Source organism: Lissotriton vulgaris, chromosome 9 (genome assembly GCF_964263255.1).
Source record: "Lissotriton vulgaris chromosome 9, aLisVul1.2, whole genome shotgun sequence".
In the NCBI taxonomy this organism is placed as follows: domain Eukaryota; kingdom Metazoa; phylum Chordata; class Amphibia; order Caudata; family Salamandridae; genus Lissotriton; species Lissotriton vulgaris.
In genome coordinates, this window is record NC_141697.1 from 242201612 (window position 1) to 242228343 (window position 26732).

General features: G+C 47.4%; 1 protein-coding gene across 1 annotated transcript in view; it reads left to right on the forward strand.

The window, feature by feature from the left end:
- Nucleotides 1–26732, forward strand: part of KNL1 (kinetochore scaffold 1) — a 617593-nt gene that overhangs the window by 377190 nt on the left and 213671 nt on the right. The window contains exons 15-16 of the mRNA XM_086937420.1: nucleotides 3931–4021; nucleotides 18590–18706. Coding sequence (XP_086793546.1) covers nucleotides 3931–4021; nucleotides 18590–18706 — 208 coding nt within the window. The remainder of the gene's footprint in view (nucleotides 1–3930; nucleotides 4022–18589; nucleotides 18707–26732) is intronic.

A 26732-nucleotide genomic window follows, 5' to 3' on the forward strand; every position in this document is an offset into this window, starting at 1 on the left:
GGCCACTTGGGAGAGGCAGAGATCAGAGGCATCTGGTCTCCGGCGGAGTCCCGGCTCCATATCAACCTGTTGGAGCTGCGGGCGATTCGTCTAGCACTGAAGGCATTCCTCCCCTTTGTCAACGGGAGTGTAGTGCAGGTGTTCACCGACAACACCACCGCCATGTGGTACTGCAAAAAACAGGGCGGAGTGGGGTCGTGGACCCTTTGCCAGGAGGCTCTGCGCCTCTGGCAGTGGCTGGAACGTCAGGGCGTGACCTTGACGGTTCAACACCTGGCAGGCTCTCTGAACGCCAGGGCGGACGAACTCAGCCGTCGGTGCTCGATGGATCACGAATGGTGTCTGAACTCGGACGTGGCGCAAGGCATCTTTCTGCAATGGGGAGAGCCTTGGTTAGATCTATTCGCCACAGAAGAGAACGCGCAATGTCATCAGTTCTGCGCGTTGGAGTTTCCAAGACGGCACTCGCACGGCGACGCCTTTCGGCGCGTGTGTAGTTGCGGTCTGTTATGCGCCTTTCCGCCTATACCACTTCTGCCCAGAGTGCTGAAGAAGATCAGGCGCGACCGGGCCCAAGTTATCCTTGTGGCTCCGGACTGGGCTCGAAGGTACTGGTATCCCGAGCTACTCAGCATGTCAGTCGGTCCCCCGATCCGCCTGCCCCTTCAGGAGGACCTTCTGTCGCAGCAGCAGGGGACGGTCCTCCACCCGAACCTGTCCAGTCTCCACCTCCATGCTTGGAGATTGAGCGGCGGCAGTTGAGGCCATTTGACTTGCCTCCTGAAGTCTGTGACGTAATTCTGGCAGCCAGGCGTCCCTCCACTAAGTCGGTATACGTCTGTCGGTGGAACAGATTTGTGGCATGGTGCACAGCAAAGGCTCTGGATCCTCTTTCTGCCCTCTTTCCGAGGTTCTTCTGTTTCTTCTTTCTCTTGCCCAGCAGGGCTCTGCTCTGGGCACTACCAAGGGCTACCTTTCTGCCCTTTCAGCCTTTCTGGGACTTCCTGATCAGCCTTCTTTGTTCAAGTCCCCGATTGTAACGAGATTCTTGAAAGGCATCACACACATGTATCCACCTGTTCCGTTTGTGATGCCTCAGTGGGACTTGAACCTGGTTCTTACCTTTCTGATGTGTGCTCCCTTTGAGCCCCTTCATTCTTGTCCTCTTCTTCTCCTGACTTTGAAGACGGCTTTCCTGGTTGCCATCACCTCTGCCAGGAGAGTGAGTGAGCTCCAGGCTCTTTCTGTCAAACCTCCTTTCCTGTCCATTCATTCTGACAAGGTGGTTCTACGGACTAGGCCTTCTTTCCTGCCCAAAGTAGTTTCTGCTTTTCACATCGGGCAGTCCATCACCCTCCCCTCCTTCTTCCCGCCTCCGCATCCTTCAAAGGATGAAGAGCGGCTCCATCGTCTGGACCCAAAACGTGCGCTTTCATTCTATATGGATCGCACACGCCAGTTCCGGGTGGATGACCAACTGTTTGTTGGCTACGTGGGTGCGAAGAAGGGACGGGCGGTGTGTAAACGAACCATCTCTCGGTGGGTCGTTCTGTGCATCAAAGCGTGCTACTCTTTGGCTCGGAGGGAGCCTCCTGTTGGGCTGAGGGCCCATTCCACTCGGGCCACGGCTGCTACTACTGCCCTGGGCCGGGGAGTCCCTTTGCAGGACATTTGCCAGGCGGCTACGTGGGCCTCGCTGCATACCTTTGCGAGGCACTACTGCCTGGACAGTCAAGTCCGGAGGGATGGCTTCTTTGGCCGTTCTGTCCTCCAGGACTTTCTGGTGTAGGAATGTATTGGTTCGCAGACCCACCACCGGGGTTGGTATTGCTGGGGTATCTATTCTAAGGTAAGGAATCTAACACTAACGTGTTTCTTTCAGATGAACAAGTTACTTACCTTCGGTAACGATATATCTGTAAGAAACATTGGTTAGTGTTAGATTCCTTACCGAACCCACCCATGCTCCCCGTTCTGCGAACTGATACCTAGGGTTAAGGACATCCCTTTCAGGGCCCTAGTTTCATATGGCACCAGTGTTGGTTCTCTCATGGCTCTGCGTTTTCTGGCGCGGAAAAGCTGTGTACAAAGAACTGACGTCAGCACGCGGAGGCGGCGTCTATATACTCCAGCGACGTCATCAGGGCGCACGACGCCGACGACGGACGCGGAGCCGCAGGGGACGCCTGCAGACGACGCCTACCGACGCGCAGGGGTACTGCTACGCAAAAGTTTCCGGATCCAGACTGACGCCTGAGGATATTCTAAGGTAAGGAATCGAACACTAATGTTTCTTACAGATATATCGTTACCGAAGGTAAGTAACTTGTTCATCAATGCCACCAAGCCTGCTTTGAACAGAATAACGTGCTGGTATTTGCTTAAGCTATGATGGTTAAAATAATCTTTACAATGAAAGTTGTGGTGGAACCGTTTCATGTGGCTGCGACTAACCTATCCTGACGGACCCACATGTATTCACATTATGTTTTATATGTTTAGGAATGTTTTACTGGCAGTGGTTCTTAACCCCGGGTTCGCAGACATATGGCCTCTGCAAAAACCCACTCAGAGGGACTGCGTCTGTTTACAGAATTAAATAGTTTTAGTAGATTAAAAAGTATATATACAGCAGAAAAAAAGCAACATTGAACGTTTTAATACGCTTTGTAAATGTGAAGGGATTTAAAAGCGGAAGCTACAAATTAAACTGGAGGAACCCATAACTTGATCCTTCGGAAGAGCAGCGAAAGAATATCAAACAGAAAGAAGAATCCACGATTGGTGTCTTCAAAAAAAGAACGGCATGCCTCATAAGCAACAAGCATTTGCAATGCAATAGTTCTCACAGTTACGCAATTTTAAGCTATTGGCATTGTAAATTACAATGCCTTTTATTTATGTTTTTAAAAAGAAAACAAAAATAAAAGGCATTGCTATTTGCAATGCCAATAGCTCAAAATTGCGTCAATGCGAGACCTATTGCATTGTAAATGCTTGTTTATTAACTTGTGTCATTGTCCACTCTAAACTGTAGCTGTTCATTGGTCAAGAGACTTAGTAGTCCTTCCTTAGTACCGCCTTGTCTCATTTGTAACCTCCCATGGCGACACCCCCTGTTACGTGTGTTGTTACTCGGTAGGCTTTAAATATAGCCTCCAAGCACTATTCTCTCAAAAAGCTTTGTCCTGCCTGCTATTGCAGGCAGGACAAGCTCTCTCCTAACACTTATATATATATATATATATATATATATATATATATATATATATATATATATATATATATATATATATATATATATATATAGATATAGATATAGATATAGATATAGATATAGATATAGATATAGATATAGATATAGATATAGATATAGATATAGATATATATAGATATATATCTCACAGGCACCGAACCGTTCCCAATGCAATAGGTCTCGCATTTGTGAAAGCTTATGCTATTGGTATTGTAAATGACAATGCCTTTTATTTCTCTGTTTTAAATACACATAAATAAAATGCATTATCTACAATGCAAATAGCTCAAACTCTTGTAAATGCAAGACCTATTGCATTGCAAATGCTTGTTAATATTGTGCTCAAGCGTTTAAGATTAAAGGTGCGTCTTTCGCTCTCCACCATTGTGGTTTGATAATTGTTCATATAGTATAAAGCTAACCATTTGAGCAATGTAAATTCTAAATATTGATTGCTTTTTTAATTAAAACGCACAATGATACGGTTTCAGAAGTAGCATTGATTACATGCTAAAATAACGGTTGAAACATTGACAAAAACACGTGTACGTGCCTGTTATAGAAGTGCTACCTCACTTATGAGGTTATAACTTAAGCAAGTGTATGTTACTGTTCCTTAAAATGTAAATCCTCGTTTTCTTTAACATCTGACTTATGTGCTCTGCTTCTTTCAGATTAAAGCTCTGCGTGAGTGCCCAGGATACCCAATTGGTAAAAGTGAATGGAGCACTCTGGGAAGCTATGAAGTCCTGTTCTGAGAGCGAGGTATCACTTCATTTTTTCTTCTCTGTAAATGTACACCCTTTTAGAGTGGACAATGTGCGTTCATGCATCGGAACCTGAGTTATTATAGTAATCGAGTGCTGCGCATTGGGAAGGTGAGTAAAGGAGCTCCTTGCTTGATTGTGTCTGACAGTGTTATCTTGGGTGACTATTAAGTTTTGTTAATCCTATTTTCTGATTTTTTTGTTGGTCATAATTTTATTTCATGTCATAATATTTTGACACTTAAGTTTTTGTAAAGGTCCAGATACAGATTTTTTTGTTGACTATTAGTTATTTTCGTAAATTAACAGGTTGCAGTTGTGAGTGCTCCTACCATGGCATCACCAACATTTTTGAAATTCTAATTATATTTTTAGTTAATGACACTATTTAAACATTATATTTCGATTTGGGAAATGGTTCTAATTTATATACGCGTTGTCTGTTTTGAGTAGCAGCACAAAAGGGCATCCATAATCTAGTAGGAAAAAGTCATACGTTTTGTAGTCTTCATAATAAAGTGTTATGTTGTCCCTTGCACTTAATCTGCCATCTAATCCCACTTCCTCCCTTGTAGCCATTATGAAAGATGGCGTCAAAATTTTGCATTCTTGAAAAATGAAGACTACTCAAAATACCAGGAAAAATTTAATTTCCCAAAGTTTACAACTTAATTACATTATTCATAAAATCAAATCTAAACAGTGACAAAATTAAATGTAACCGGACTTAATTATTTATGACTTGAGACATCTGAAATGGCAGAAATTGACTGAGCACAGTTCACCTTATCCCTCCATGTGGTGTCATTCGCACCAGAAGTGACGTGCACAGTGGCTATATAGGTGTCACCCCAGTGTGCTGACGTCAGTTTTTTTTTTTTTTTACTTTCCCTGACAGTCCGTGCATATTCTGGAAGAGCCCCTGAATCTTTTACTACCTTTATTCGACGTTTTGTCTGAGTGTTTTGAGGTTTTTACTCCTGGTTGTTCAGGTGTCAAAAGGACGGCTTCAAGCCCTGCAGCTCATATCCTCACTTGATGTCAGAGACCGACCCACACCTTGTATGCCTCTGGTGCCTCGATTGCAGCCATGACCCAAAGGCCTGCTCCGAATGCCACGCCATGCACCGAGGGCCTTGAGGGCGCGATCCCTGAAGCTCCTGGAAACTCGAAGTGCAACACCACGACGATTCAGATGCGATTGAGAGAAAGGTCCCGGGACCTGTCTTGGTGTCCAAGAAGCTTGTCTCACTCTAAGTCCTCGGGTCATTCGGGTAAGTTCTGCCACAAGAAGAAGAAATTGTTGTTGAAGCAAGCTTCGACTTTACCTCAGCTGTCGGTTAGCCAGACAGGGGAGTGTCATGCGAGGCCTTGATCTGTGGTTGAGCCAGAGCCTGGGCCGGCTCCACGCCTTTTCGAGTTTAGGATCCTCCCCCCTGCCCAGTTGAGAGAGTTTTATGAGGCTATGCACCTCCTATTTGGGTGGGCTGTGCCCTCGGGCACGACTTTGGGCCCCACAGATTTGAGAGTGGTCCCGGTTAGGTCCACGCCTGCAGCTCCAGCGCCAGTCGGGGGCCCATGGATCCATAAATTAATCCAGATCGGCACCAGTCATGCCATGTCGACCTTCCCCAGTGCCAAGGCCAGCTCTCCCGGTGCTGCCATCCCTATTACATCCCCAACTCTGGCACAAAGCTGAAGGGCCATCGCCCGACTCCAGAGCTAACTGGAGACATGCCTTCCAGGCTGGAACCGGAGCCCTATTCCTATGGGCTAGTGCTTGGGGGAGGAGTGGGAGGGGTCTCTGGACCGTGAAGAATATCGGCCTTATGACTCCTTGGTGTGAGGATCTGGGTGAACTATGGTCCCGACCATAGCTAGCCCTTTGTGGCAGTCAAAACTAATGTCCTGACGTAAGTACTTCAGCTGTGGGTGTCCCCTTCAGTACTACTTCTTCCATTTAACAAAGCTCTTACTGATGTCCTGCTTAGGACTTGGTCCAAGCCCAACACGTTGGCTCTGTGAACAGGACAATTTCCCGCCTTGACCCTCGCCCCTCCAGGGGACACCAAATTCCTCACGGAACACCCATAATCCGAAGAGCTTGGTGGTCCAAGCCTTCACTTGACAAGTAAATCCTGGCACATTCCCATCCGCACCGTTGGATCGGAAATCTAAGGGGCTGTAACATTTCGGCAAGAAAATGTTTTCTTCCACCAGCCTGGCATTGTGGTCTGTGAAGACTGCTTGCTTTTGGACAGCAATTCCCATGCTCTCTGGGAAACTGTTGTGCAGGTGCTGCATACGTTCCCGAAGGAGGCCCGAGCTGCACTCTCCTAGGCTGTTGCCTGCGGTAGGATGCACATTTACCATCATGGGCACCCAGTTGGTGGCAGGATTCACCTATGCCTGCCCCACTGGCAGTCTATAACATCGGACACATTGGTTTTGCAGATTGGATTGGCCAGAAGGGCTACTCCCTTCCCTTCAAGACGACCACTTACTCCATGCCACCTACTTATGACAGGCTGATGGAGGACCAAATATTCCTCATCAACCAGGAAGTGACAGCTCTTTTTGCCAAAGAAGCCATAGAGAGAGTATTGACATCTGAAGTGTCGTGGTTGCTGTTCCCGCTACTTTCTGATGGCCAAGGAGGACAGAAGCCTTCTTCCTATCCTCGACCTCCTCTCTATTTCTTTCTCAAGAAGGAGGAGTTCAAAATGTTCACTCTTGCTCGGGTCCTGTCTGCCCTGGAATAAGATGGTTGTGTTGGTCTCGCATGACTCATATTTTGACGTTCCCATTCTGTCTGCCCACAGGCGTTACCTGCAGTTCACGGAGGGCACCTGTGAGAAAATGGGGTTCTGTTGCAGTACCCCCCACTTTGTGCCTGGCTTTTCGTGGAACTGTAACTGGGTCCCTGCTGTCCAGGTTCCCAGTACCAGTTTTCTTTCCCTAAAAACATGGCCACAATTGGTACTCCTGACCCCCGTAAGTCCCTAGTAAGTGGTGCCTGGAGCCTGAAAAGGGTGCCCTGGGACCTCCTCACTAGGACCATGCCACTGCCCCTGCTGCTGGCGTGACCCTGTGAGGTGAAAAGTGACCAAGTCGAATGGCACACTGCCTGTGTGCCATGCCAGCTAGCACTGCCTAGGATATAGGAAAGTCAACCCCTAACAGGTCTTACCAGCCCTAAGGCAGGGTGCAATCTATCCCAGGTGTGGACATATCTGCATGAACAGATATGCCCCTACAGTATTGGGGGTTTATTCCTTAATATTGTTAGTTCCAGGGAAGCCATCGAGAGTACATGGGCTGGGAGCTTGACAACTCTAGCCCCACAGAGCTATGATGGCTTCACTGAACCCAGGAGTGTTTGGTACCAAACCGCTCCTTGTTATAAATTCACTGTGATGCCAGTGTGAGATTTATTAAAACATGCTCAAAGGGCACCTCAGAGGTGCCCCCTGAATACTTGCCAGCCCTGGTGTGGTCTCTGACCAGCTGTAGGCAGCCAGCCACCACCAAACATGTTTCTGGACCCCTGGGCAGAGGCCCCTTCTCTCTGAAACCAGAAACAATGCACATTCTGGGCAGAGGGCCCAGGGGGACCCCTCCAATCAGGGATAGGTCTATGCCCCCTCCCACTGCAGGGTGGCATACTAAGGGTGTAGTCACCCCAGGTAAGGTGCCCATTGGCCCTACCTGCTACTTCTGTAAAACGCCTCCTAAATTTAGTATTTAGTTGGTTCCCCCAGACCTGACCCTCAGATCTGCAATGACTTGAGAGAGAAGCCACCCTGCAGCAGAAGACAGCTGCCTTAGCCCCAGCCCTACTGACCGGTCTCCAGCTTCAACAACTCTGCTACCTGTTTTGCAACAACGACCTCCAAAATCCGTGGGAGGACTGTTGCCTTCAATAAAGGCTCCAATCTCCTGAGGACAGCAGACCTGTCTAGAAGAAACAGACTCCAAAGACCCTGGGTCCCGGTATATCTGCGTCCCCAGCCCACTCTGCTCCAGACGCACACAGCCCGATCCTGAGTGGCTTACCTGGGCAGGGAAGTCTTCCTGGGGATCCTGACCTCGTGTCCAGTGTTGGCTGACCTTCTCTTTCCTCGACTACGGCGCCTGCAGTGTGAATCCAGACGCTCCCCCCGACTGGGACCGGCAAGAAGACTCCGACATCCAAAGGCACCCAAAGCCCATGGGCCTTGATGAGCTGAACTGACGGTGCCCCTACGGCCCCCTACATCCCAACTTACCTCTGCTGTCGCTGGTCTTACTCCTTCAACCTCCGGTGCCACACCTACAGCCTATTGTCAAGAAGATCCTTATTGAAAAGCATTGGGCGCCCAACATCGAATTTGCACCCTGCAGCTGGCTACCCCTGCGCCGCTGTTGGTGTATGTTTGGTGCTGCTTTGTGCCCCCTGTGCTTAACGTAACCCCAAAGCTTGGCCCCTTTCAACCGATCTAATTACCTACAAGCAGTGTGGCTCCGGGCACCCCCTTTCTCCATTTGAAAGCATTGGACCAAACTCCGATTTTGAACTCAGCACTCAGCTGCACCTGTGCCGCTGGTGGTGCAGTCTTGGACCACCTACCTGACCCCTGGCCCTTGTTGACTTTTGCCTCCGAACATTGAAATTGTAAGTTCGATATTCACCTGGTTAACCACAATATTATTTTCCCCATAGGATAACATTGGATAGTATAAAAAAGTTTCTAAGTATCGACTTTCGAAAGTGAAAAGTGTTTAGATTTAAACATTTGCTCACCTTATTATGAAGACCTGCGTCTTAAATAACGTACAAACCAAGTATAATTTTATAAAATTGGTCTGGCTCTCCTTCTTGAGTTGTGTGTCCATTATTGATGTGCGTGCAATAAATGTCTTATGCTACTCTGTGTTCGGCCTAAGGCTGCTTGTCACACTACCACTAATAGAGCACTTTGGGGGTTACATTGAGCCCTGTACACTTTTGAGGAACCCCTTGACTCTGTGCACGGTATTACCACCTAGTGATATAATACTCAGAGCCAGCTTCCTGCATCCACAAACACTGTTTGCGGTGCTCCCCTTTGGCCTCAACAGTGCCCCTCTGGTGTTCACCCAGGTGATGGCCGTGGTTGCCGGTCCTTTGCTGAGATGAGGCGTGCCAGTCTTCCCCTATCTTGACAGGCAGTCTTTTCCCACCTGCAGAGTGCTGCAGACCTCCTGCATTTACTGAGGTTCACAATCAACATGCCGAAGACGCACCTGACTCTCTCTCTCAGGTGCTCCCTTTCATCTGAGATGTTTTGGACATGGTGCAGTTTCCGGCCTATCCTCCCGAATGGGGAGTTCAGGATATTCAGGCTATGAAGCCGATGTTTCAGCCTCTCTTCTGGATTTCGGTGAGACTGACTGAGGCTGCTGGGCCTCATGGAACCCTGCATTCTGTTGGTAATGTATGCCTGTTGGCATATGCGTCACTATTAAACAATGGGGATACCCAGTAATGCGCAGAACCTGGGGACTATTACATTAAATGAGCAGTGGTTCTGCCACAACACACTTGCCAAAATTAAACTTTTAAACTTTTTGTATCCCCTTCTACCGTTGGCTTACATTTAATGTTATAAACAAATCTGTCTAAGCACATTTTAAAAAAAGGAAGAAAGAAGGCACAAACTAATTGTACTATTTGGAAGCTTATTTAGACTTTATATGAAAAAAATCATGTATTAGTGTGGCACAGGACATATGCACATAAATCAATAGTGTAATTATGAAAGTGAAACAAAGGAGAAGTGAGGTGTATTTTACATATATCACAGTGTAATACAATAGGTACATTAATACATAAAAACAACTACATCTAGGCATAGCATGAAAACTTGGTGATTACCTCAGGATGACCTGGAATTCTATTCCTTCTATTTGTGATGGTCAGGTTGGATTATAGTGTTTCTATTTATGCGTCGACTTTTTGACCCTTGAATTATCGTGCAATATGAGAGCATCAAACTAGTGTCCTCCTCAGTACAAGAAAAAGATAATCTGTGTATAGCCTTGTGAGTTTAGTTCCAGAGGGAATCCAACAGATTATTAGGGGGATATTAAATGGCCTCCTCCTGGAGCTCGTGAGTAGCTCATGAATAAGTTGAAGATAAATCGGAGGCAGGCACAGGGTGCTCTCACACCACCTCTGGTGTCATGCGCTTAGAGACATCAATGAAATGCAGTAAAATGTAGGGGCAGTGCCACCTCCGTACGAATCATATAGTCAGTTTTCACTGAAAGGCAGGCACAATGTGTTCTTGGACCATCTCCGGCAACAAGAGCTCGGAGAAGTCACTTGATTTCACAGACTCAGCAGGGGCACTTAACATCCGTGCACTCTGAACCACATGGGTCCCGGAACTATCGGTTTCTGTGGACTCCAACAATGTTCGCTGCGAGCGTAGCAATAGCGCGTCTTCTCGACGACTGGTTGTTGAAGGCGGGCACGCCCAGGCTGTCGTCTCCCACCTGCAGACTGCAGCAGACCTCCTGCATTTACAGAGGTTCACTATCAACGTGCCTAAGACGCACCTTACTCCCTCTCAGACTCTCACTGTCATCTGAGGTGTTTTGTACATAGTGCAGTTTCTGCCCTTTCCTCCCGAATGGAGAGTTCAGGATATTCAGGCTATGATGCCGATGTTTCAGCCTCTCTTCTGGATTTTGGTAAGACTAACTCAGAGGCTGCTGGGCCTCATGGACCCTTTCATTCTGTTGGTAATGCATGCCTGTTGGCATATGCGAGCTCTGCAGTGGGACCTGAAGTTCAAGTGGGTGGAGCATCAGGCGAATCTCTCTTGCAAAGGGCCTGCAGCGGTGGCTTACTAAGCATGATTGAGTCAGCTGCAGACACCTCTCCCTTCCCCAACCAGATCTGACTGTAGTGACAGACACGTCGCTCATGGGATGGGGAGGCCATCTGGGAGAGATGGAGATCAGAGGAATCTGGTCTCCAGCTGTAATCCGGACGCCACATCAGTCTTTTGGATATGTAGTGATCCAATTACCATTGAAAGCCTTTCTACCTTCTATGAAGGGAAGGCTACTGTAAGTGTTCACGAACACCACCACCACTATGTGGTACTGCAACAAAAAGGGTGGGATGGGGTCTTGTATCCTTTTCAAGCCCTGTGTCTCTGAACATGGACTGGAACAGCTGGGCATATCTGTGGTGGTTCAACATCTGGCAGGATCTCTGAACGCCATAGAGGACGAACTCCCAGTGGCAGCTCCTCCACTATGGCAGAGGAGCGTCGCCCTACAGGAAAATTAAAATTATGATAATTCAACGTTATTATAATTTTATTTTTCAGAAGGCTCTGAAGGTGCAGGCGGGGCTGCCCATAGAGCAGGGGGGGGGAGTGGTGAGCACTCTCTACATGCGTATTACAGTTTGGCCGGCTGTCTTGAGCCGGTCAAACAGCCATATGCACATAGCATGTTCTCCACCAAGCTGTAATGCACAGCCTGGGTGGAGAACATTCACAGGCTCCTACTGCCTGGCTGAGCGCCGAACCACTGCTCTCAGGCCATTCACAATGCTGCTATCATGGTGACTGCAGCATCATGATTGGCTAGTGGAGTCTGCTTCCTGCTGGATCGAAGAGGATGGACGAGAAGCGGTGGCCAGCAGGTAAGTTAACTTTTAATTTTTTTCTTAACCCCCTCCCGCGCCTCACCCCTCACTCCCACTTCACCACTACTGCCCCGTAGCAGCTGCTACTGCGAACTCCCCTGCAGATGCCTAGCGGATTACGAATGGGTCTCCATCCAGAGGTGGTGCAAGGTCTCCTTCAGCAGTGGTAAGAGCCTTGGTTAGATCTGCTTGCCACTTTCAAGTACGTTCAATGTCAGCAGTTCTGCGTACTGGAGTTTCCAAAGCGGATCTCTCGGAGACACTTTTTGTCTTGAGTGGAGTTCAGGCCTCATATAAGTCTTTCTCTCCACACCCCTTCTACCCAGAGTTCTCAAGAATAACCTGGCCCAAGTGGTCCTTGTGGCTCGGGACTGGGCAAGGAGAGTCTGATATCCTGAGCTGTTAAGCATATCCATCGGTCCTCCGATCAGGCTGCCCCTTCTGGAGGATCTTCAGTCACAGGAGAGGGTTCTCCACCAGACCGGTTAATACTCCTTCATGCGTGAAGATTTAGCGGTGACAGTTGCAAGCTTTCGACCTTTCTATGGAAGTGTGTAACTAGTGCCATGGTGTACAGAAAGTGAAATCAATACCCTTTCTGATCCATTTCCTGAGATTCTCCTTTTCAATATTTCCCTTGCCCAGAAGGGCTCTTCTCTGGGCACTCGAAAGGGTTATCTATCTGCTATTTCAGCTTTTTTTTTGCGGTTGCCCGACTAGCCATCCCTCTTCAAATCTCCTATTGTAAATAGTTTTCCGAAAGGTTTACAACATTTGTTTCCTCCTTCTCCTTTCATTATGCCCATATGGGACCAAAATCTTGTCCTCATGTTCCTTATGTGCGCTACTTTTGAGCCCTTGCACAATTGTCCTCTCAGGCTACTTACCATCAAGACGATCTTCCTGGTGGAAAGAATATCTCCCTGAAGAGTCAGTGAGGTTCAGGCCTTGGAATCAAAAGCCTCCTTATCTGTTGATCTACCCAGAGAAACTGGTTCTTTGTACGAGAGCTACCTTTCTCCTGAAAGGGATCACCCCGTTTCAGGAAAGCTCTGCCTATTTTTTGCGCTCCGCCTCTTCCTTCCAAGAAAGAGGAGCGACTTCACAGTCTGAACCCAGAAAGAGCCTTGTTGTTCTACCTATATCACACATGAGAATTCCGGGTGGACGACCAACTCTTAGTAGGATATATCGCCGCAAAGAAATGATTAGCCGTACAGAAGAGGACTATCTCACGATGGATCATGCTCTGTATCAAAATCTGCTACACAATGCCTAAGAAGCAACCCTCTGAGGGTTTGCTTGCTCGTTCAACCATAGGGAAGGCTGCAACCACGGTGTTAGTGTAGGAGTTCTGGTCCTGGACTCTACCAGGCGGCAACATGGGCTTAACCAGCACTACCACCTGGACAGTTGGGTCCAGAGACTTTCTGGGCCCTAGTATTCCACATCAGTGGTCAACATACTTTATAGCTCTGGGCTTTCTGTTGCAGAAAGTTGCAAAAAGTAATGAATGTCAGTGTGCTGGGGTGGCACACATCAATACTGGCGCAGACGACGCCATGAGGAGCTGAATGACACCACCTACGAGCATGCAGTGGTACTGCTCAAGAAAATCTATTGATATTGGGATACTCGAGGGTGACTACGCGCTCTATAAAAACCTAAAATAAAATAATAAATAATAATTCCAGTCTGACACTTGGGGATAATTCCAAGGTAAGGATTCTGCGGCTAAATAGACTCTCTACCAGATAAGGTGCTACTGAAGGTAAGTAACTTGTTCAATTGTTCTAATTTGCTTGGGGACTTAAAGGAACTGCATCATTTATTTTGGGGAAAGTGTAGAAAGAGGTGTGTTTTTCACTTTTTGCTCTTTAAGTGTAAAGTATTGTCTCCAGCCGACTGAACTACGGAATGCCCTCTGCCTAGGAATCGCCAAACACCTTCTACAGAGACTTCAGACCATATAGAACGCCGCAACCAGACTCGCAGCAATGAATCCACATCACACCCCACATCTGGAAACTCCACTGGCTCCCTGTACAGAAGAGATGCCAATTCAAGATGCTGACCAACACACGCAAGGCTATATACAACCAAGGACCCGCCTACATTGACCACTGCCTGAACTTCCACCAACCATTGAGAAGACTACACTCTGCCTCCCTTTCAGTTGCCCATACTCCCCGCGTCTACTAAAGCAGAAGTGGAGGACGCTCCTTCTCCCACATTGCAGCGAAGACCTGGAGCAGTCTCCCCACGCACCTATGGACCATCACCTCGCTTCCGGAATTCCGAGTGGCTCTCAAGACCTGGCTTTTCGAATAAGCCTCCGGGGCCTGCAAACACCTGGATACTCTATTGGGTGATTAGCCGAGCTTTGTCAATCCTGATTGATTGAACTTGAGACTGGAACATGGAATAAAGATCGGAGTTGCTACCTTATATTATTTACCTTGGTTTAGATCCACATCTAAGGATATCGTTCTGTTTGCTTGGCTGAGCTTGATTTACTGTGCTCCACCACCTGGTAGTTCAAAGGCCCCAGGAACAAATAGGTCTATTCTTCATAGATGAAGAATCTCCTACTAGAAGCACACAGCCAGGTTGGAAGTTGCCTCTTAATTAAGGTAGGAGAAATTCTGGAGAACCTTCAGTTTGCTGCCCAGCAGTTGGCATCTTTGATGGGCTTGAAGGAAAGTGGGCCAGGCTGGCGGGGACAATTTCAGAGGCTGATGTGCTGCTTTTGGAAATAGCTGCCATGGTGAAGTAAAATGTTGTATAGGGTAGGGTAAGCAGTGGGCTGGTCCATTGAGTGTCATATAAAGGTGGAGTAGATGATGATGCACCACTAGAGAAGGGTTCTGGTTTCAACTGCTGGAGACCCATCACACTCCATTCAAAAGCCCCTGCACCAGCAGGGATAGTTGAGGAGGAGCCTGGAAAAGACAGGACAGAACAGCGAAACTTTGACCCCCTGTCAGGAGCTTTTTGGGACATTTCAATGCTCCAGGACTGACTGACTCCCTGGCCTGGTGGAAAGTGGACATGCTAAACCCTTCAGAGCAGAGGAATTAAGTTGATATGGTCCTGTTGTAGTGCTTTGAGGAGTGGGCATTGTGGACACATGCTGTTGTGCATAATCAAAGCAAACCCAAGGAGGTGATGGACGGAGCGCTGAAACTTTTCAGACACCCACCCCCAATCACAGATCTGGGTTGAATCCATCATCATTCTGAATCTCATATCATTCTTCAACTTGCTGTGCACATTCACCCAGCTAGAGGCTGCACACTTTGCTGACTTTAGAATTCAAACAAGCCATGGAGCGCCTGTGGATGTTGCTGAGGAAGAGTTCCAGGTCAGAAGAGCTCCATGCCAGAGCAACGAGACAAGCTGAGATCCCTGTACGGAGAAGCTTCTGCGTTGAGGAGGAAGCAGTTTTGCAAGAGGCTGTGTGGAGGTTACGAGCGGGGAGGCACGGAGAGGCGAGTAGGTACATTGAAACCAAACCTCAACATAACTAATATGGCAGTTTGAGATTTATACCTTCCCTCCACCCCGTGAAGCCTAAAAGACCCGAAATGGGAGTCTTTTTTGTCTTTTTTGCTTTCAGCTCGACTATTTGTTTTTGAGCTTCTTAATTTTTCACTCTGACAGATTTTGTCAGTAGTGTATAGGAATCTAGGGATTGGCAGGACGTTAGTGTGCCCTGACCACCCATTTTCCTCCGGTCCTGACGAAAACCCGGTATTTTCCACCCAACGGGTTGAAACATGTAGACCTCACACATAAGTGATACACACGGTCATATTATACCTTATTGTATCCACACACTTAATTTTAATGTTGTCCAGTAACTTGCAAATAAATTTTTCACACAAGTATACAGGACAATTTTTTACATTTTTTGTTCACTTCACACACACAAATACCAGCTCCACTGTAATCCAGGTGTCGCAGCACACCCTGATGGCATTTGGCTATCAGTGTGGACCCCGATGATGAAGCATGTCACCGACCAGGTCGGTGAGTGAGGGGTTTATTAATAAAGGAAGGACTCTCTTCTTTTTTCAGTCATCCCACTCAGACCGCTTTATCTAAGCAGTTTCTGAAGGTACTCCTCTTTTGTTTGTTTAATACTGATACCCAGGGGACTAGGAGTACTCTCCGTTCACCTTTGTGAATTCAATCCCTTACTCTCTTTTGTTTAATTGTGGTTACGAGAGATCCCCAAGAAATCTTAAGCCCAGAGGTACCCTAGCAGCTAGCCCAGTTTGTTAAAAAAAGGGCCTTAGACGACAACAAAAACAAATCCCACTCTGGTACACTGAGTGGGGCTGGAGAAATCCTACTTTGTATTGGCTGCTTATGTCCAGTGTTGTCTACAGTTTCAGCAGGTGGCCCAGGAGCATCTGGTTCTCAACAGCACAGCTCTGCCTTTTGGGAGTCTCCCGTGGGCACTAGTAACACTGTTGCATGCATCTGCCAGAAAGACAATTAAGTGGAAGGAATGCAGGTGGCGGGATGAAAGTAGGGTCGGCAAACATGAGGTCCATCAGACCACAACGCATAAAGAAGGTGGCTGCATGGTCCCCTGCTAGCAGTGGCTGGGTGGGAAAAAGAAACCACTGAGCTTGCAGCAGAAGATGCTGAACAGTCAAATAAAGCCTGTACCACTGCACGGTTCAACAGCAGTAGCCGAGTGGGGCTTAACCAAATATTGGGCGCCCCACAGAGGGGAAGGAATAAATGCTAGAAAAGCCACGCAGAAGCAGCAGAAACCAAAGAAATGTGAAACAGAAGTATTCCAGTTGCTAGGCAATCATCACAACCAAGCAGCTTGCGGATTGAACTTTGCAAGTCTGTCATAAAGAAACTGTATGTCTGTCCATCATGGTGGATTCAGCTCTCTAGTGAGATCTTTGATATAAATGACTGATCCTTTTTACGCCTCGCCAAAGGTGTATGTATCTCAAAGGGAGACTTAAGAAGAATTCCCTCTTGGTCTGACAGAATGTTGCTTTAGATCTTCATAGGTGTAGACCTCATTTAAATGTAAAGCCCGTAGACTTATGTTCTATTACTTTGAAATGTGCTGCCTAAAGCAATAAGTTTTTATTTGGAATGATGATCAACTGACAGTCTTTAGGCATAACTTAATGATTCTGTATAGCCTTGTGTAACTGCAATAGACTTTAATAGGGGGCATTGCTAGTTTTGTAGGTTGGGGCCTGAAGACACGGAAATTGTCACATTGTATGTCATAAATAATGGAAAAATACAAGGGTTTGGACTTTACCTTTCCCTGTCTATGTTGAGGGTAGATGATTTGCACAGTTTTTTCTTAAGGTCCTTTTTAGGATGGGCTTTGAATTGTTAATCCCATTGAAATCTTATATGTATTTGTAATTTTGAGTGTAAATTTAGTTATGTGAGCATTAAAGTACTTTACCTTTTTAAAGTAAAAATACTGGCGGGACATTGATTTATTGAGGTTTATTGTTGCTGAGATTCTAGCCACTGCACCCCAGAGTCAGTCTTTTACTGTTCTCTCTGTCCTGAAAGTTAAATGCCAAAAGAGGTATTGGTCCCCACTTTGATGGTCTGATCTACTCGAGCTCGGCGGTTAAGGGGTAGGTCACCAAACACGGACTCGGAGCGCTGAAGCCACATCATAAGGGCTCAACTCTGTAGTACCACACCGCCGATCCCTCATGTGGCCTCTAACATATGACCATTAGGCATAGGAGGATCCACTAAGGTAACATATACAACATATATGAGACTAGCATGTTGTTGTTGTCTTCACTTTGGTCCTGAAGAATCGCGGTTAATATAGCCTTAGCGAGAAACATGTTGACCACATTCACTTCTTGCCTCTTCTAGGGTCACACAACCCTAATTAGTTGACACCTAGGAAGCTAGCCTCACCTTTTAACTGTAGCCAGAGGACCCCCAGAATAAAGGTCATTCCGGTACCCCTCGCTACATTTTAACTAGTTCAATAGAAATACAACATCCTGCCCACATACCCCCACTTCACCACAAGGCTGTTGGAAAAAGATCTCCGCCAAAGAGCCCCTCTTTGAGGTGAGCCCGTCGGGGGTTGCACCGCCTCACCGACGAGGAGCAACGGCCGATGATGAAGCATGACACTCTTCGGGGTGTGTGAGGCAATTACATCCAACATAATGGATGCCCCAGGGTATCATTGGAACACCCTTGGTCACGCCAGGTAAATCTTTCCCAAAAACTTTCCCTACTACCTCACCTCTCTCCAGGAACAGTGCAGCACCCCCTCTCTTTGCTTGCATCTCTAGTACTTAGTACGGACACTAAGCTGCTACTGGACCTTCCACTATCTTGAGTGGTAAATAGTGTCCCTTCGCCTCCCCTCCTTTGGAAACCTGATCTAGCGAGACCCATGGACACCAAAGGTAAAAGACCCCCATTAATAAGGTTGGAGTCCAGTAACGTCTGATTACTGTAGGATGCCTTCCAACACAGTTTTTCTTAAAATCCTCAATAAAAAGAAACCACTTGAGTCTTTCACTACCCCATATAGCCTACCCGCCTATCCAGTAACAGTGGTTATAGGTATCACTGGGATGTTTTACAATTTTACTTTGTTGTCTAAAAGTTAAGAACTAGGGTATCGTCTACAGAGTAAAACAAATATTTTCTCACCCAAGTCCTGCTTTTTGCTCAGCGTAACATACAGATATTCCTATGAGCTATCTTACAATTTGTGAAAACACGTTAAAACAGATAGACTAGTTAATACAAGAAGTGTACAATTTTTTTGAAAACCGTGAGTCCTCTTTCTTTGCTCCTTTCATTTGATGTTTGTTAAATGATACTTTTCTGTTACAGTTGAAGTTGTTTGGTGAGGAGATGAAGAAGATAAAGTCCAACTGTACCTTGAAAAGTAAAGTCTTATCTCACAAGGGCAAGGTGAAGCGTTATGGCAAACTATTGGAAACTGCTCGTGTAAGTAGGAGTGATGTGCTCAATGCTAAATGATAAAATTGTAGCCATAAACAATGTTATTAATTTTTGTCTTTTTACGCCTTAAAAGGGTATAGCTCAGTCCCAAACGTCACAGTATTGGTGAGCATTCTCCATTGCGTGGCATGTTACTAAACACATTTAGCACTACACACATTTGTTCAAAACACAGATCAGGCCCTTCCTTGGTTACCCTTCTTAAATTTTAGTTCGTTTTTTGACCATGCTTAATTTGTGATAGTGGTGGGTGCCAGCACTATTTTTTCAGGACTACTGTGTCCCAACCTCACATGTGAAGGGTGTCATCCACGACATGAATGGTGCTGGCAGCCACAGCCCTTGCAGGTAAGAGCGGTGGGCCGGGTTGGGGGGTGGGGGGGTGGAATTCGACAGATGGCTCGTTGTCATCTGTCAAAATCCCCACAACCCGGCCCCACCGCTCTTACCTGCACGGGCTGTGGCAACCAGCACCATTCATGTCGTGCATGACACCCGGAATATGTGAGGTTGGGACACAGAGTAGTCCTGAACAAATAGTACTGGCACCCACCCTGCCAGGCTGCACGGGCTGTGGCTGGGTGCTGGTCTAAATTAGTAGCCCTGGGAGCTTTGTGGGGGCTTGGGTGTGCACTACCTCTCCAATAATTAGATTATTCAGCTTCCAGACTACCCCCTTTATTGGTGTAAATGCAACCAGCACCCCACTGCCCCTCAGGCTGTGGTGGTGTGATGCAGCTGCCTATGTTATAGTTCCCCTCACCCAATTATGCCCCCCCCCCCCCCCCCCAACAAAAAAAAACCCGTACATTCCTGTGGCCTGGTTGTTTAACATGGTGCCCCGGTCGTTTGTTGTTTTGGATAGGACTCTCGTGGTGTTTATGCCCTGGTTGCTTTAAAGGCACCTTGAAATGTCAGTGAAAACTACGTCCGTGCATCTCACTTTTATTTCCACCATCACACTATTAAGTGCTGCAAAACAAAGCAAGATAACAGCACTTCGCTATTGACTCATGCACAGCAGCAACACGCATCCCACATAGGCTCACAATAATGCACAACACATTTGTCCCCTGCATAAAAAAAATCAGTGTATTCCCTACCCTGAGTGACGCATCTGCTTGTGAAACCGGTATCCAGACTTTTTGTTGGCATAGCCTGCATGTTAACCTATCCGGTGCCCTGAGCCTAGTCCTGGCTGTAGTAATTCCAACGTCCTGAACTTGTTCTGAGACTTAAAGCGGTTCACCAACCATGCCTCCTCTGATGACATGCTACTATTGTCCATAACTTGAGTTGATGACATGAAGTATGGTGAAAGCATACCAGGTTTTGTGAATAGATGATACTGGACACACTTTATATATGGTTCAGAAGGACTAAGTTGCATACTGGCCCCTCTCTTGTACATTTCTGCTTGTATGCAACACCAAACTCCTTAGCTAATAATCCCATATGTAGGATGTATGTATGTATGGATGTTTGTATGACTCATTGTGCTGGTGAGGATATTGTTGCTAGGACCAGGAGGATCCATTTTGGAATGCTCCTGATTTTCATGGCTCAAGAGGAGGATAGGATGCAGCCATACCCCACAGTGGATGTGTAGCGCCTTCTTTCCTGTGAGGAACCCCAGACAATGATGTGTGGGAGGATTTAGACAGTGCTACCCATAAATATTCAATGAGGTTCTTTTAGCAGGGGGATTGCTGATTTGTTCTAACTGTTCACTGCCATTTGTTAGAAGGTAGTAGAATTTATTATGCAAAAATTGGTTCTATGTAGGGCCTGCCCCTTAGTCTTTCTGTGCGTGGTGCTTCAGAACTGCCAATGCTAGCCAGGTGCAGAGTCTTCACAGTGCTCATGTTTTGGGAACTCCTGCTTGTACAAAGGCTGTGTCTGCACTCCTGCAAAAAATAAATAAAGTTTGAAAAATGTCCATCCCCAACCAATTCCTGGACCTTGGATACTGCATCAACATCTCATGTCTGTAAAAACAGTATAAAGGCCGGACCCAAACCACCCCACTGTGTTCCAGTTCCTGAGCAAGGTGAGAAGTGCTCCACGGAGAACATGAAGAGCTGCTATGATCCTGGGTTAGTGTCAGTCTGACAGTCAGCTCTCCAGATGTGAAGGGACATTAACTAATGTTTGGATACTTGCTGCAGAGCTGAAGGTCTGCCTAGCACCAAGAAACCTGTCTGCATGCTCAGAAATGGATGGTGGGAGTCTGGCCCTACGTTAGGAGAGACTGTACAGGGGGAGAAGCCAAGTTCCTGGTGTGTAGAGCGCCAATAAGAGCTAGGTTTTGACTAGGAATATTACCAGTACCTATCATCACCAAGCCTTCCACCTAGAAACAGCCTACAGAGGGGAACCCTGGGAACAAGTCCAGGTGCTCCCAACGGCGTCTCGGTTCTTGGGGGTCGTGGGAGCAGGGAAACACGGATGGTTGTCGTGGACCTTGGCCGGGGAGCTCGGGGGTTTTGTTCAATTGGTGCCCATGCATCAAAGGCACCCATGGTCCTTGGTTAGATCTGAAAACGGGGACAAATGAGGACAACTGGGCCAGTCTCGGGGCTGGCCTCTACAATGCTGACATCACGTGTTGGCTGACCGGCCTCTGTGGAGTTGTAGTCCGGATTAAACTCAAACAAGCTTTGGTTGCTCCAAGGGTTGGTACCCCACGAATTAATGCTGGCCAACTTCAGTTGGTCCTGGCGTCTTACTTGTTGGGGAGATGGATCTGACCTCATGGAGCGCCGTGACCTCTTCCTGGGTGGCTGCTGTGTTGCTGGACCCGGTGAACAGCAGAATAGTGAACCAGATGTTGCGGTTGGTGTCTGCAGGCTGTAGTTAAGTGGCTCCTCCACTCCATGAGAGACACTGATGGCTTGGTGAAGTGCTGGAGACCCCCCAAGACCATTAATCTCACTGGCCTAATGTATATTCATGTATGTCAAGGAGAGAGGTAGGGAGAGTATATGACACTCTTGTTCCCCGGTCAAATATCAATAAACAAAAGAAGAGTGTCTGGGAGGAGGCTAAGCCGTTCTAGGGAGCACAGTAACAACCACACTGGGGTGTTTAAGAAGGCCCTCACTCACCACCTAGTGATGACATGCTTCATCATCGGGCCCCACCAAAGAGAGTGTCTCTTTGGTGTGCTGCAACGCCAGGATTACTGCGGAGCGGGTTGGTGAGTTTAGGGCGTGTTGAATGGAAATGAACATTTAGTGAATGATAAGGGTATTTTAAAATAGTCAGTAGTGTATCTGAAGTAATTTTATTAAATGATCACTAAAGACAAAAAGTATAAAATATATGTGAGGACACAGTCCACTTTTAATTGAGTGGTGGGATCCTAGAGAGTAGTCGACATGTTTCTTGCCATCGAAACGGTGTTAATTTACCCGGCAATTCGTCAGGACTGGGTGTGATAAACTCTGGCGGTATGGGCACACTAAGGCCCACCCTTACCTAGGGACGTGAAATGTGAAAATTATAAAAATGGTGGGTGAAAAAGTGCAAAAAAATTAGGAATGGTTGATTAATTCCTAATCACTCCTGGTTTAGGAGGCTTCTACTGATCGTTTCTGCACTTTCAAGGTGTTGGGAATGAACACCATGGGTCTCAAGAGGGGGGTGGGAGCGTATTCGGCACACCGCCCTTGACGCTCGGCACCTGTAGTCTACCTACGTCGCCCTCGAACCGGACCCCGAAGGGGGAGCGTCAAGGGCGGTGTGCCGAATAAACTACTGACTATTTTAAAATACCCTCATCATTCACTAAATGTTCATTTCCATTCAACACGCCCTAAACTCACCAACCCGCTCCGCAGTAATCCTGGCGTTGCAGCACACCAAAGAGACACTCGGTCTCTTTGGTGGGGCCTGATGATGAAGCATGTCATCACTAGGTGGTGAGTGAGGGCCTTCTTAAACACCCCAGTGTGGTTGTTACTGTGCTCCCTAGAACGGCTTAGCCTCCTCCCAGACAGTCTGCTGCTCTAAAGACTTCAGTGCTGCTTCCCTACAGGTTACTGCATTTGACCTCATCCTATCTCAGTAGTTTCATTACAGATGGCATGTTAATAAATCTTGTTGCACCCACTCTGCTAAAACTTTCTTATTTAAAGAAATTATTTGACTCTCACAGGTGCTTCAAAACTGCGTATTTTGACAGGTTGCAGTGCTCTGCAAAGGAAACACTGCAAGGGGCCACTCCTTCCTTTTTCCACGCTAAGGAAAGCCAGGGGCCTGGAAGTCTCAGAATGCAAGGAGCGGTTCCTAAAAATGCATTATTGGCTCGGTTTGTCACATATGGGTTCGCTTGCCACCTTTGATAAAAACACATTTTTACTTGTCCACTCACTGACTTTGGTCATACACTGGGGGTTCTCTCCTTTGATGTGAGTCATGGTTCCCTTGTGCTGTCAATCTCTGATGGGTCAGATGTCAATTTCCCAGTAGGTGGCACAGGGGATTCTAACTGTCTCAGGTGGTTGAAGTCGAGTTTGCTTTCCTGTATTTATTGCTTATGGCTAGCAATGCACTATAGTAGTGCCCCTAAACGACTTGTATATATTATTTAGTAAGGCACTACAACAAAGTTCTCATCCAGGGGATACTCATCAAGTCATAATCTATGAATTATCCCCGCCCATGTGCGGGATCCCGTAGCATATAGAAAATACATATAAATATATTTGTATATATATGTGAAACATATATTTGCAGCCTAAAAAACATTTTCTAACTGGCAAAATTGCCGCAAAATTACATAAATTAGCATACATACAGTAGTACTCTTCCAAACCCTAAGGAAGAAAGAGAGCAGAAAAACAGTTGTACACAACAATGCTTTATTGCCATAGGAAAACCTGTAATTGCAGGCATTTGCCAGTAGGCTGCAGTAGAGTATAAAGCAAACAGAGAAAACTGACACCTTGCCTTTAAGGCATTAGAGTAGGGGTACCGTGCCTTTAAGACCTGAAGGCAACCCCCTGCTCCCATGGTGCACCACAGGTGACAGTTGGGTTAGTTCTTTTTTCCGGCTCCTTCTGTGAGGATCCTGGAGCTTGAGCTCTTCAGTTTTCAACTGAAATTGTTTTTTTGAGAGAGTTTTCTCAAATTATTCGACATTTTTTGATTAAATAAGGCTTCTGATTTATTTTTCTGTGGTAACCCATAGGAATTTCCTGTCAGAATGCCTGCTCTTTTGAGGAAATGTCCTTCTTGTGACAAAAAGATGGCTCTGAATGATCCACACTCAGTGTGTATTGTGTGCCTTCCATCTTCACACATTCCTGATCAGTGCCATCATTGTAGAAAATGTAAAAGTCGGACTCTTCGCGACAGGGAGAGGATTCGACTTCATGCCATGCAGGAGATGGACAAGAGTCACCAGGTGGGTGCTTTCACAGCCCCTAGATCGTCTCCTACAAGCAAGCATGTCCAAAAACGGCGTCATTCCACCTCTCCTGTCTCCAGAAAGAGGAAAGAAGGTCGAAGATCTCCGTCGACGTTGAGGACGCCGTCGAAAAGGCCCAGATCATCTTCATGACGTCGAAGATCTCCGCCGCAGTCAAGTAAGTCGGCGTCGAGGCACCATGCTTCGGGCTCGAAGTCCATGGCTGCTAAGTCTCCGTCGACGTCGAGGCTTCCGTCGACGTCGAGACACTCTCCGCCCCCCCGGGGAGGGGTCGGCGTCGAGAGTTCGGACGGCATCTAGGGCCGCCGTCGAGAGGGACTGTCAGATCCCACCCTTCGACGTCAAGGAGGTCGACGCCGAGGCGACGCCAGGAAAGGTCGCCGTCGACGCGACGTCGAGGAAGATCATCGAGACGACGTCGAGAAACGTCGTCGACTCGACGTCATGAAGTACCTCCACCTGATCGACGTCGAGGTCTCCGGATCGACGTCGAGGCTCTCATCATCGCTCGACGCCGTTGGTCACCCAGACTTCGTCGACATCGAGGATTTCGCCGTCGAGGGATAAGGTGACGGCAGAGGTGATTCACCTGGTTCAAAGTCTTCTGGAGGAAAATCGTCATCGCCTGGCTTGAATATTGTGCAGGTTTCACCAGAATCTACGCCCAAATCAGCGGGCAGCTTGATTTCTCATCCTCAAGGGGCTGTATCTGGACAGAGTAGTCCGGGCTCGGATTACTCCCGTACATATTCCCTTCTAAGGCGAAGAGACCAGCTAGATCTCCTCGGAGCCCCAGGAGGTCACCCAGACCGAGATCGCGAGTCAGATCACGTTCTCCAGTGCGGTCAAAGACACCTGTCCGATCCAAATCTCCAGTCAGGCCAAGACCAAGGTCCAAATCGCCAGTCAGGCCAAGACCAAGGTCCAAATCTCCAGTCAGGCCAAGACCAAGGTCCAAATCTCCAGTCAGGCCAAGACCAAGGTCCAAATCTCCAGTCAGACCAAGACCAAGGTCTCCTTCAAGACATCGTTCTAGGTCTCGGGACAGTCACAGCAGGAATCGTGACAGGTCCCATAGGAGACGGCGTACAAGATCTTCCACAAGGTCGTCATCGACTAGGTCTTCTTACCGAGATTACTCTCTGACCTATTCCTCTACGCCACCTTCCTGAGTCTCTCCAATTGATGACCTCGCGACTTTCTCAGACGTTCTGGTCAGAGGAGCAACAAAGCTTAATATCACGCTGAACACTCCAGTGGTTCCATCTTCTGTGATCTTTGATACCCTCTGTCATCGTACAGCGCCCAGGCCTCTACTGCCCCTGGTCCCTGGACTCCTAGAACCAGCTATGGCTACATTCCTCACGCCAGCAGTGGTGGGATCTGTTCCATCTCGGATAGCCAAAAAGTATAAGGCCCCTGCAGAGGATCCCTTGTTCCTCAGATCGGATCCTCCTGCGGATTCTATCATTGTGGCGGCTGCCATGAAGTCCCATGCAGGCTCTACGTCTTCCTCAGTACCACCTGAAAAAGATAGCAAGCTTATGAACTCTTTTGGAAGGAAGGTATGCAACACCTCTTCTTCCTTTATGAAGGTGGCGAGTGCCTCTGCCTTACTTGGAAGGTACGACAGGTCTCTTTGGGACTCCCTGACTCGCTTTACAGACAAACTCCCCAAGGAAGATCGCCAAGATTTTCTGGAGACTTTGCAGGAGGGAGGCCTGGTAGCCAATCAAGTTATTAGCGCCGCAGTTGATGCCTCTGACCTTGCAGCTCATGGCTACTCAAGTGGCATTTGTTCCCGTCGATCAACCAGATGCCCAGAAGAAGATTTTGAATTTGCCCTTCAATGGGAAATCTCTGTTTGGTCCACACACGGACGACGAAATGTCCAAAATGAAAGCTGAAATGGACCCCGTCAAAGCTGTGGGATTAGAAAAGTGCAAGGAGTTCAAGAAACGCTTTCGCCAAGGTGACAGGAAGGCCTTCCAACAGAGGGTTCAAACCCCTCAGTGGCAAACCCAGTCGCAACAGAAGACGCAGTTCCATCAGCGTCGTCCTGGCAGAGGAAGAGGTGGCAATACCAGACAGCAGTTCAACTCAAAGCAACCTCCTAAGCCCTGAGCCATTGCTTCCTTCACGTCTGTTCACCACTCCGGTGGGAGGGAGTGTTTCTCATCATCTGACAGAGTGCGAATCCATTACAAGAGACAGATGGGTGCTGAGTATTGTGCAGCATGGTTACTTGCTGAGGTTCAAATCCCCTCCTCCTCAGTTGTTTCCCCAATTGCAACATCTTCCACATTACAAGACTCAATTGCTAAAAGACGAAGTCTCCGTCCTTCTAGAAAAAATGGCCATAGAGGAGGTTCCCTCAATTCACAGAAATCAGGGAGTGTACTCCCGATATTTCCTGGTTCAAAAACGAGGAACTGTCAAAGAATACAGACCCATTCTAGACCTTCGAAGGTTAAACAAGTTCATACGAAAAGAAAAGTTATGTATGCTTGCCCTGCACCAGATCTTCCCACATCTACACCAGGGGGACTGGATGTGTGCCATCGACTTGCAGGACGC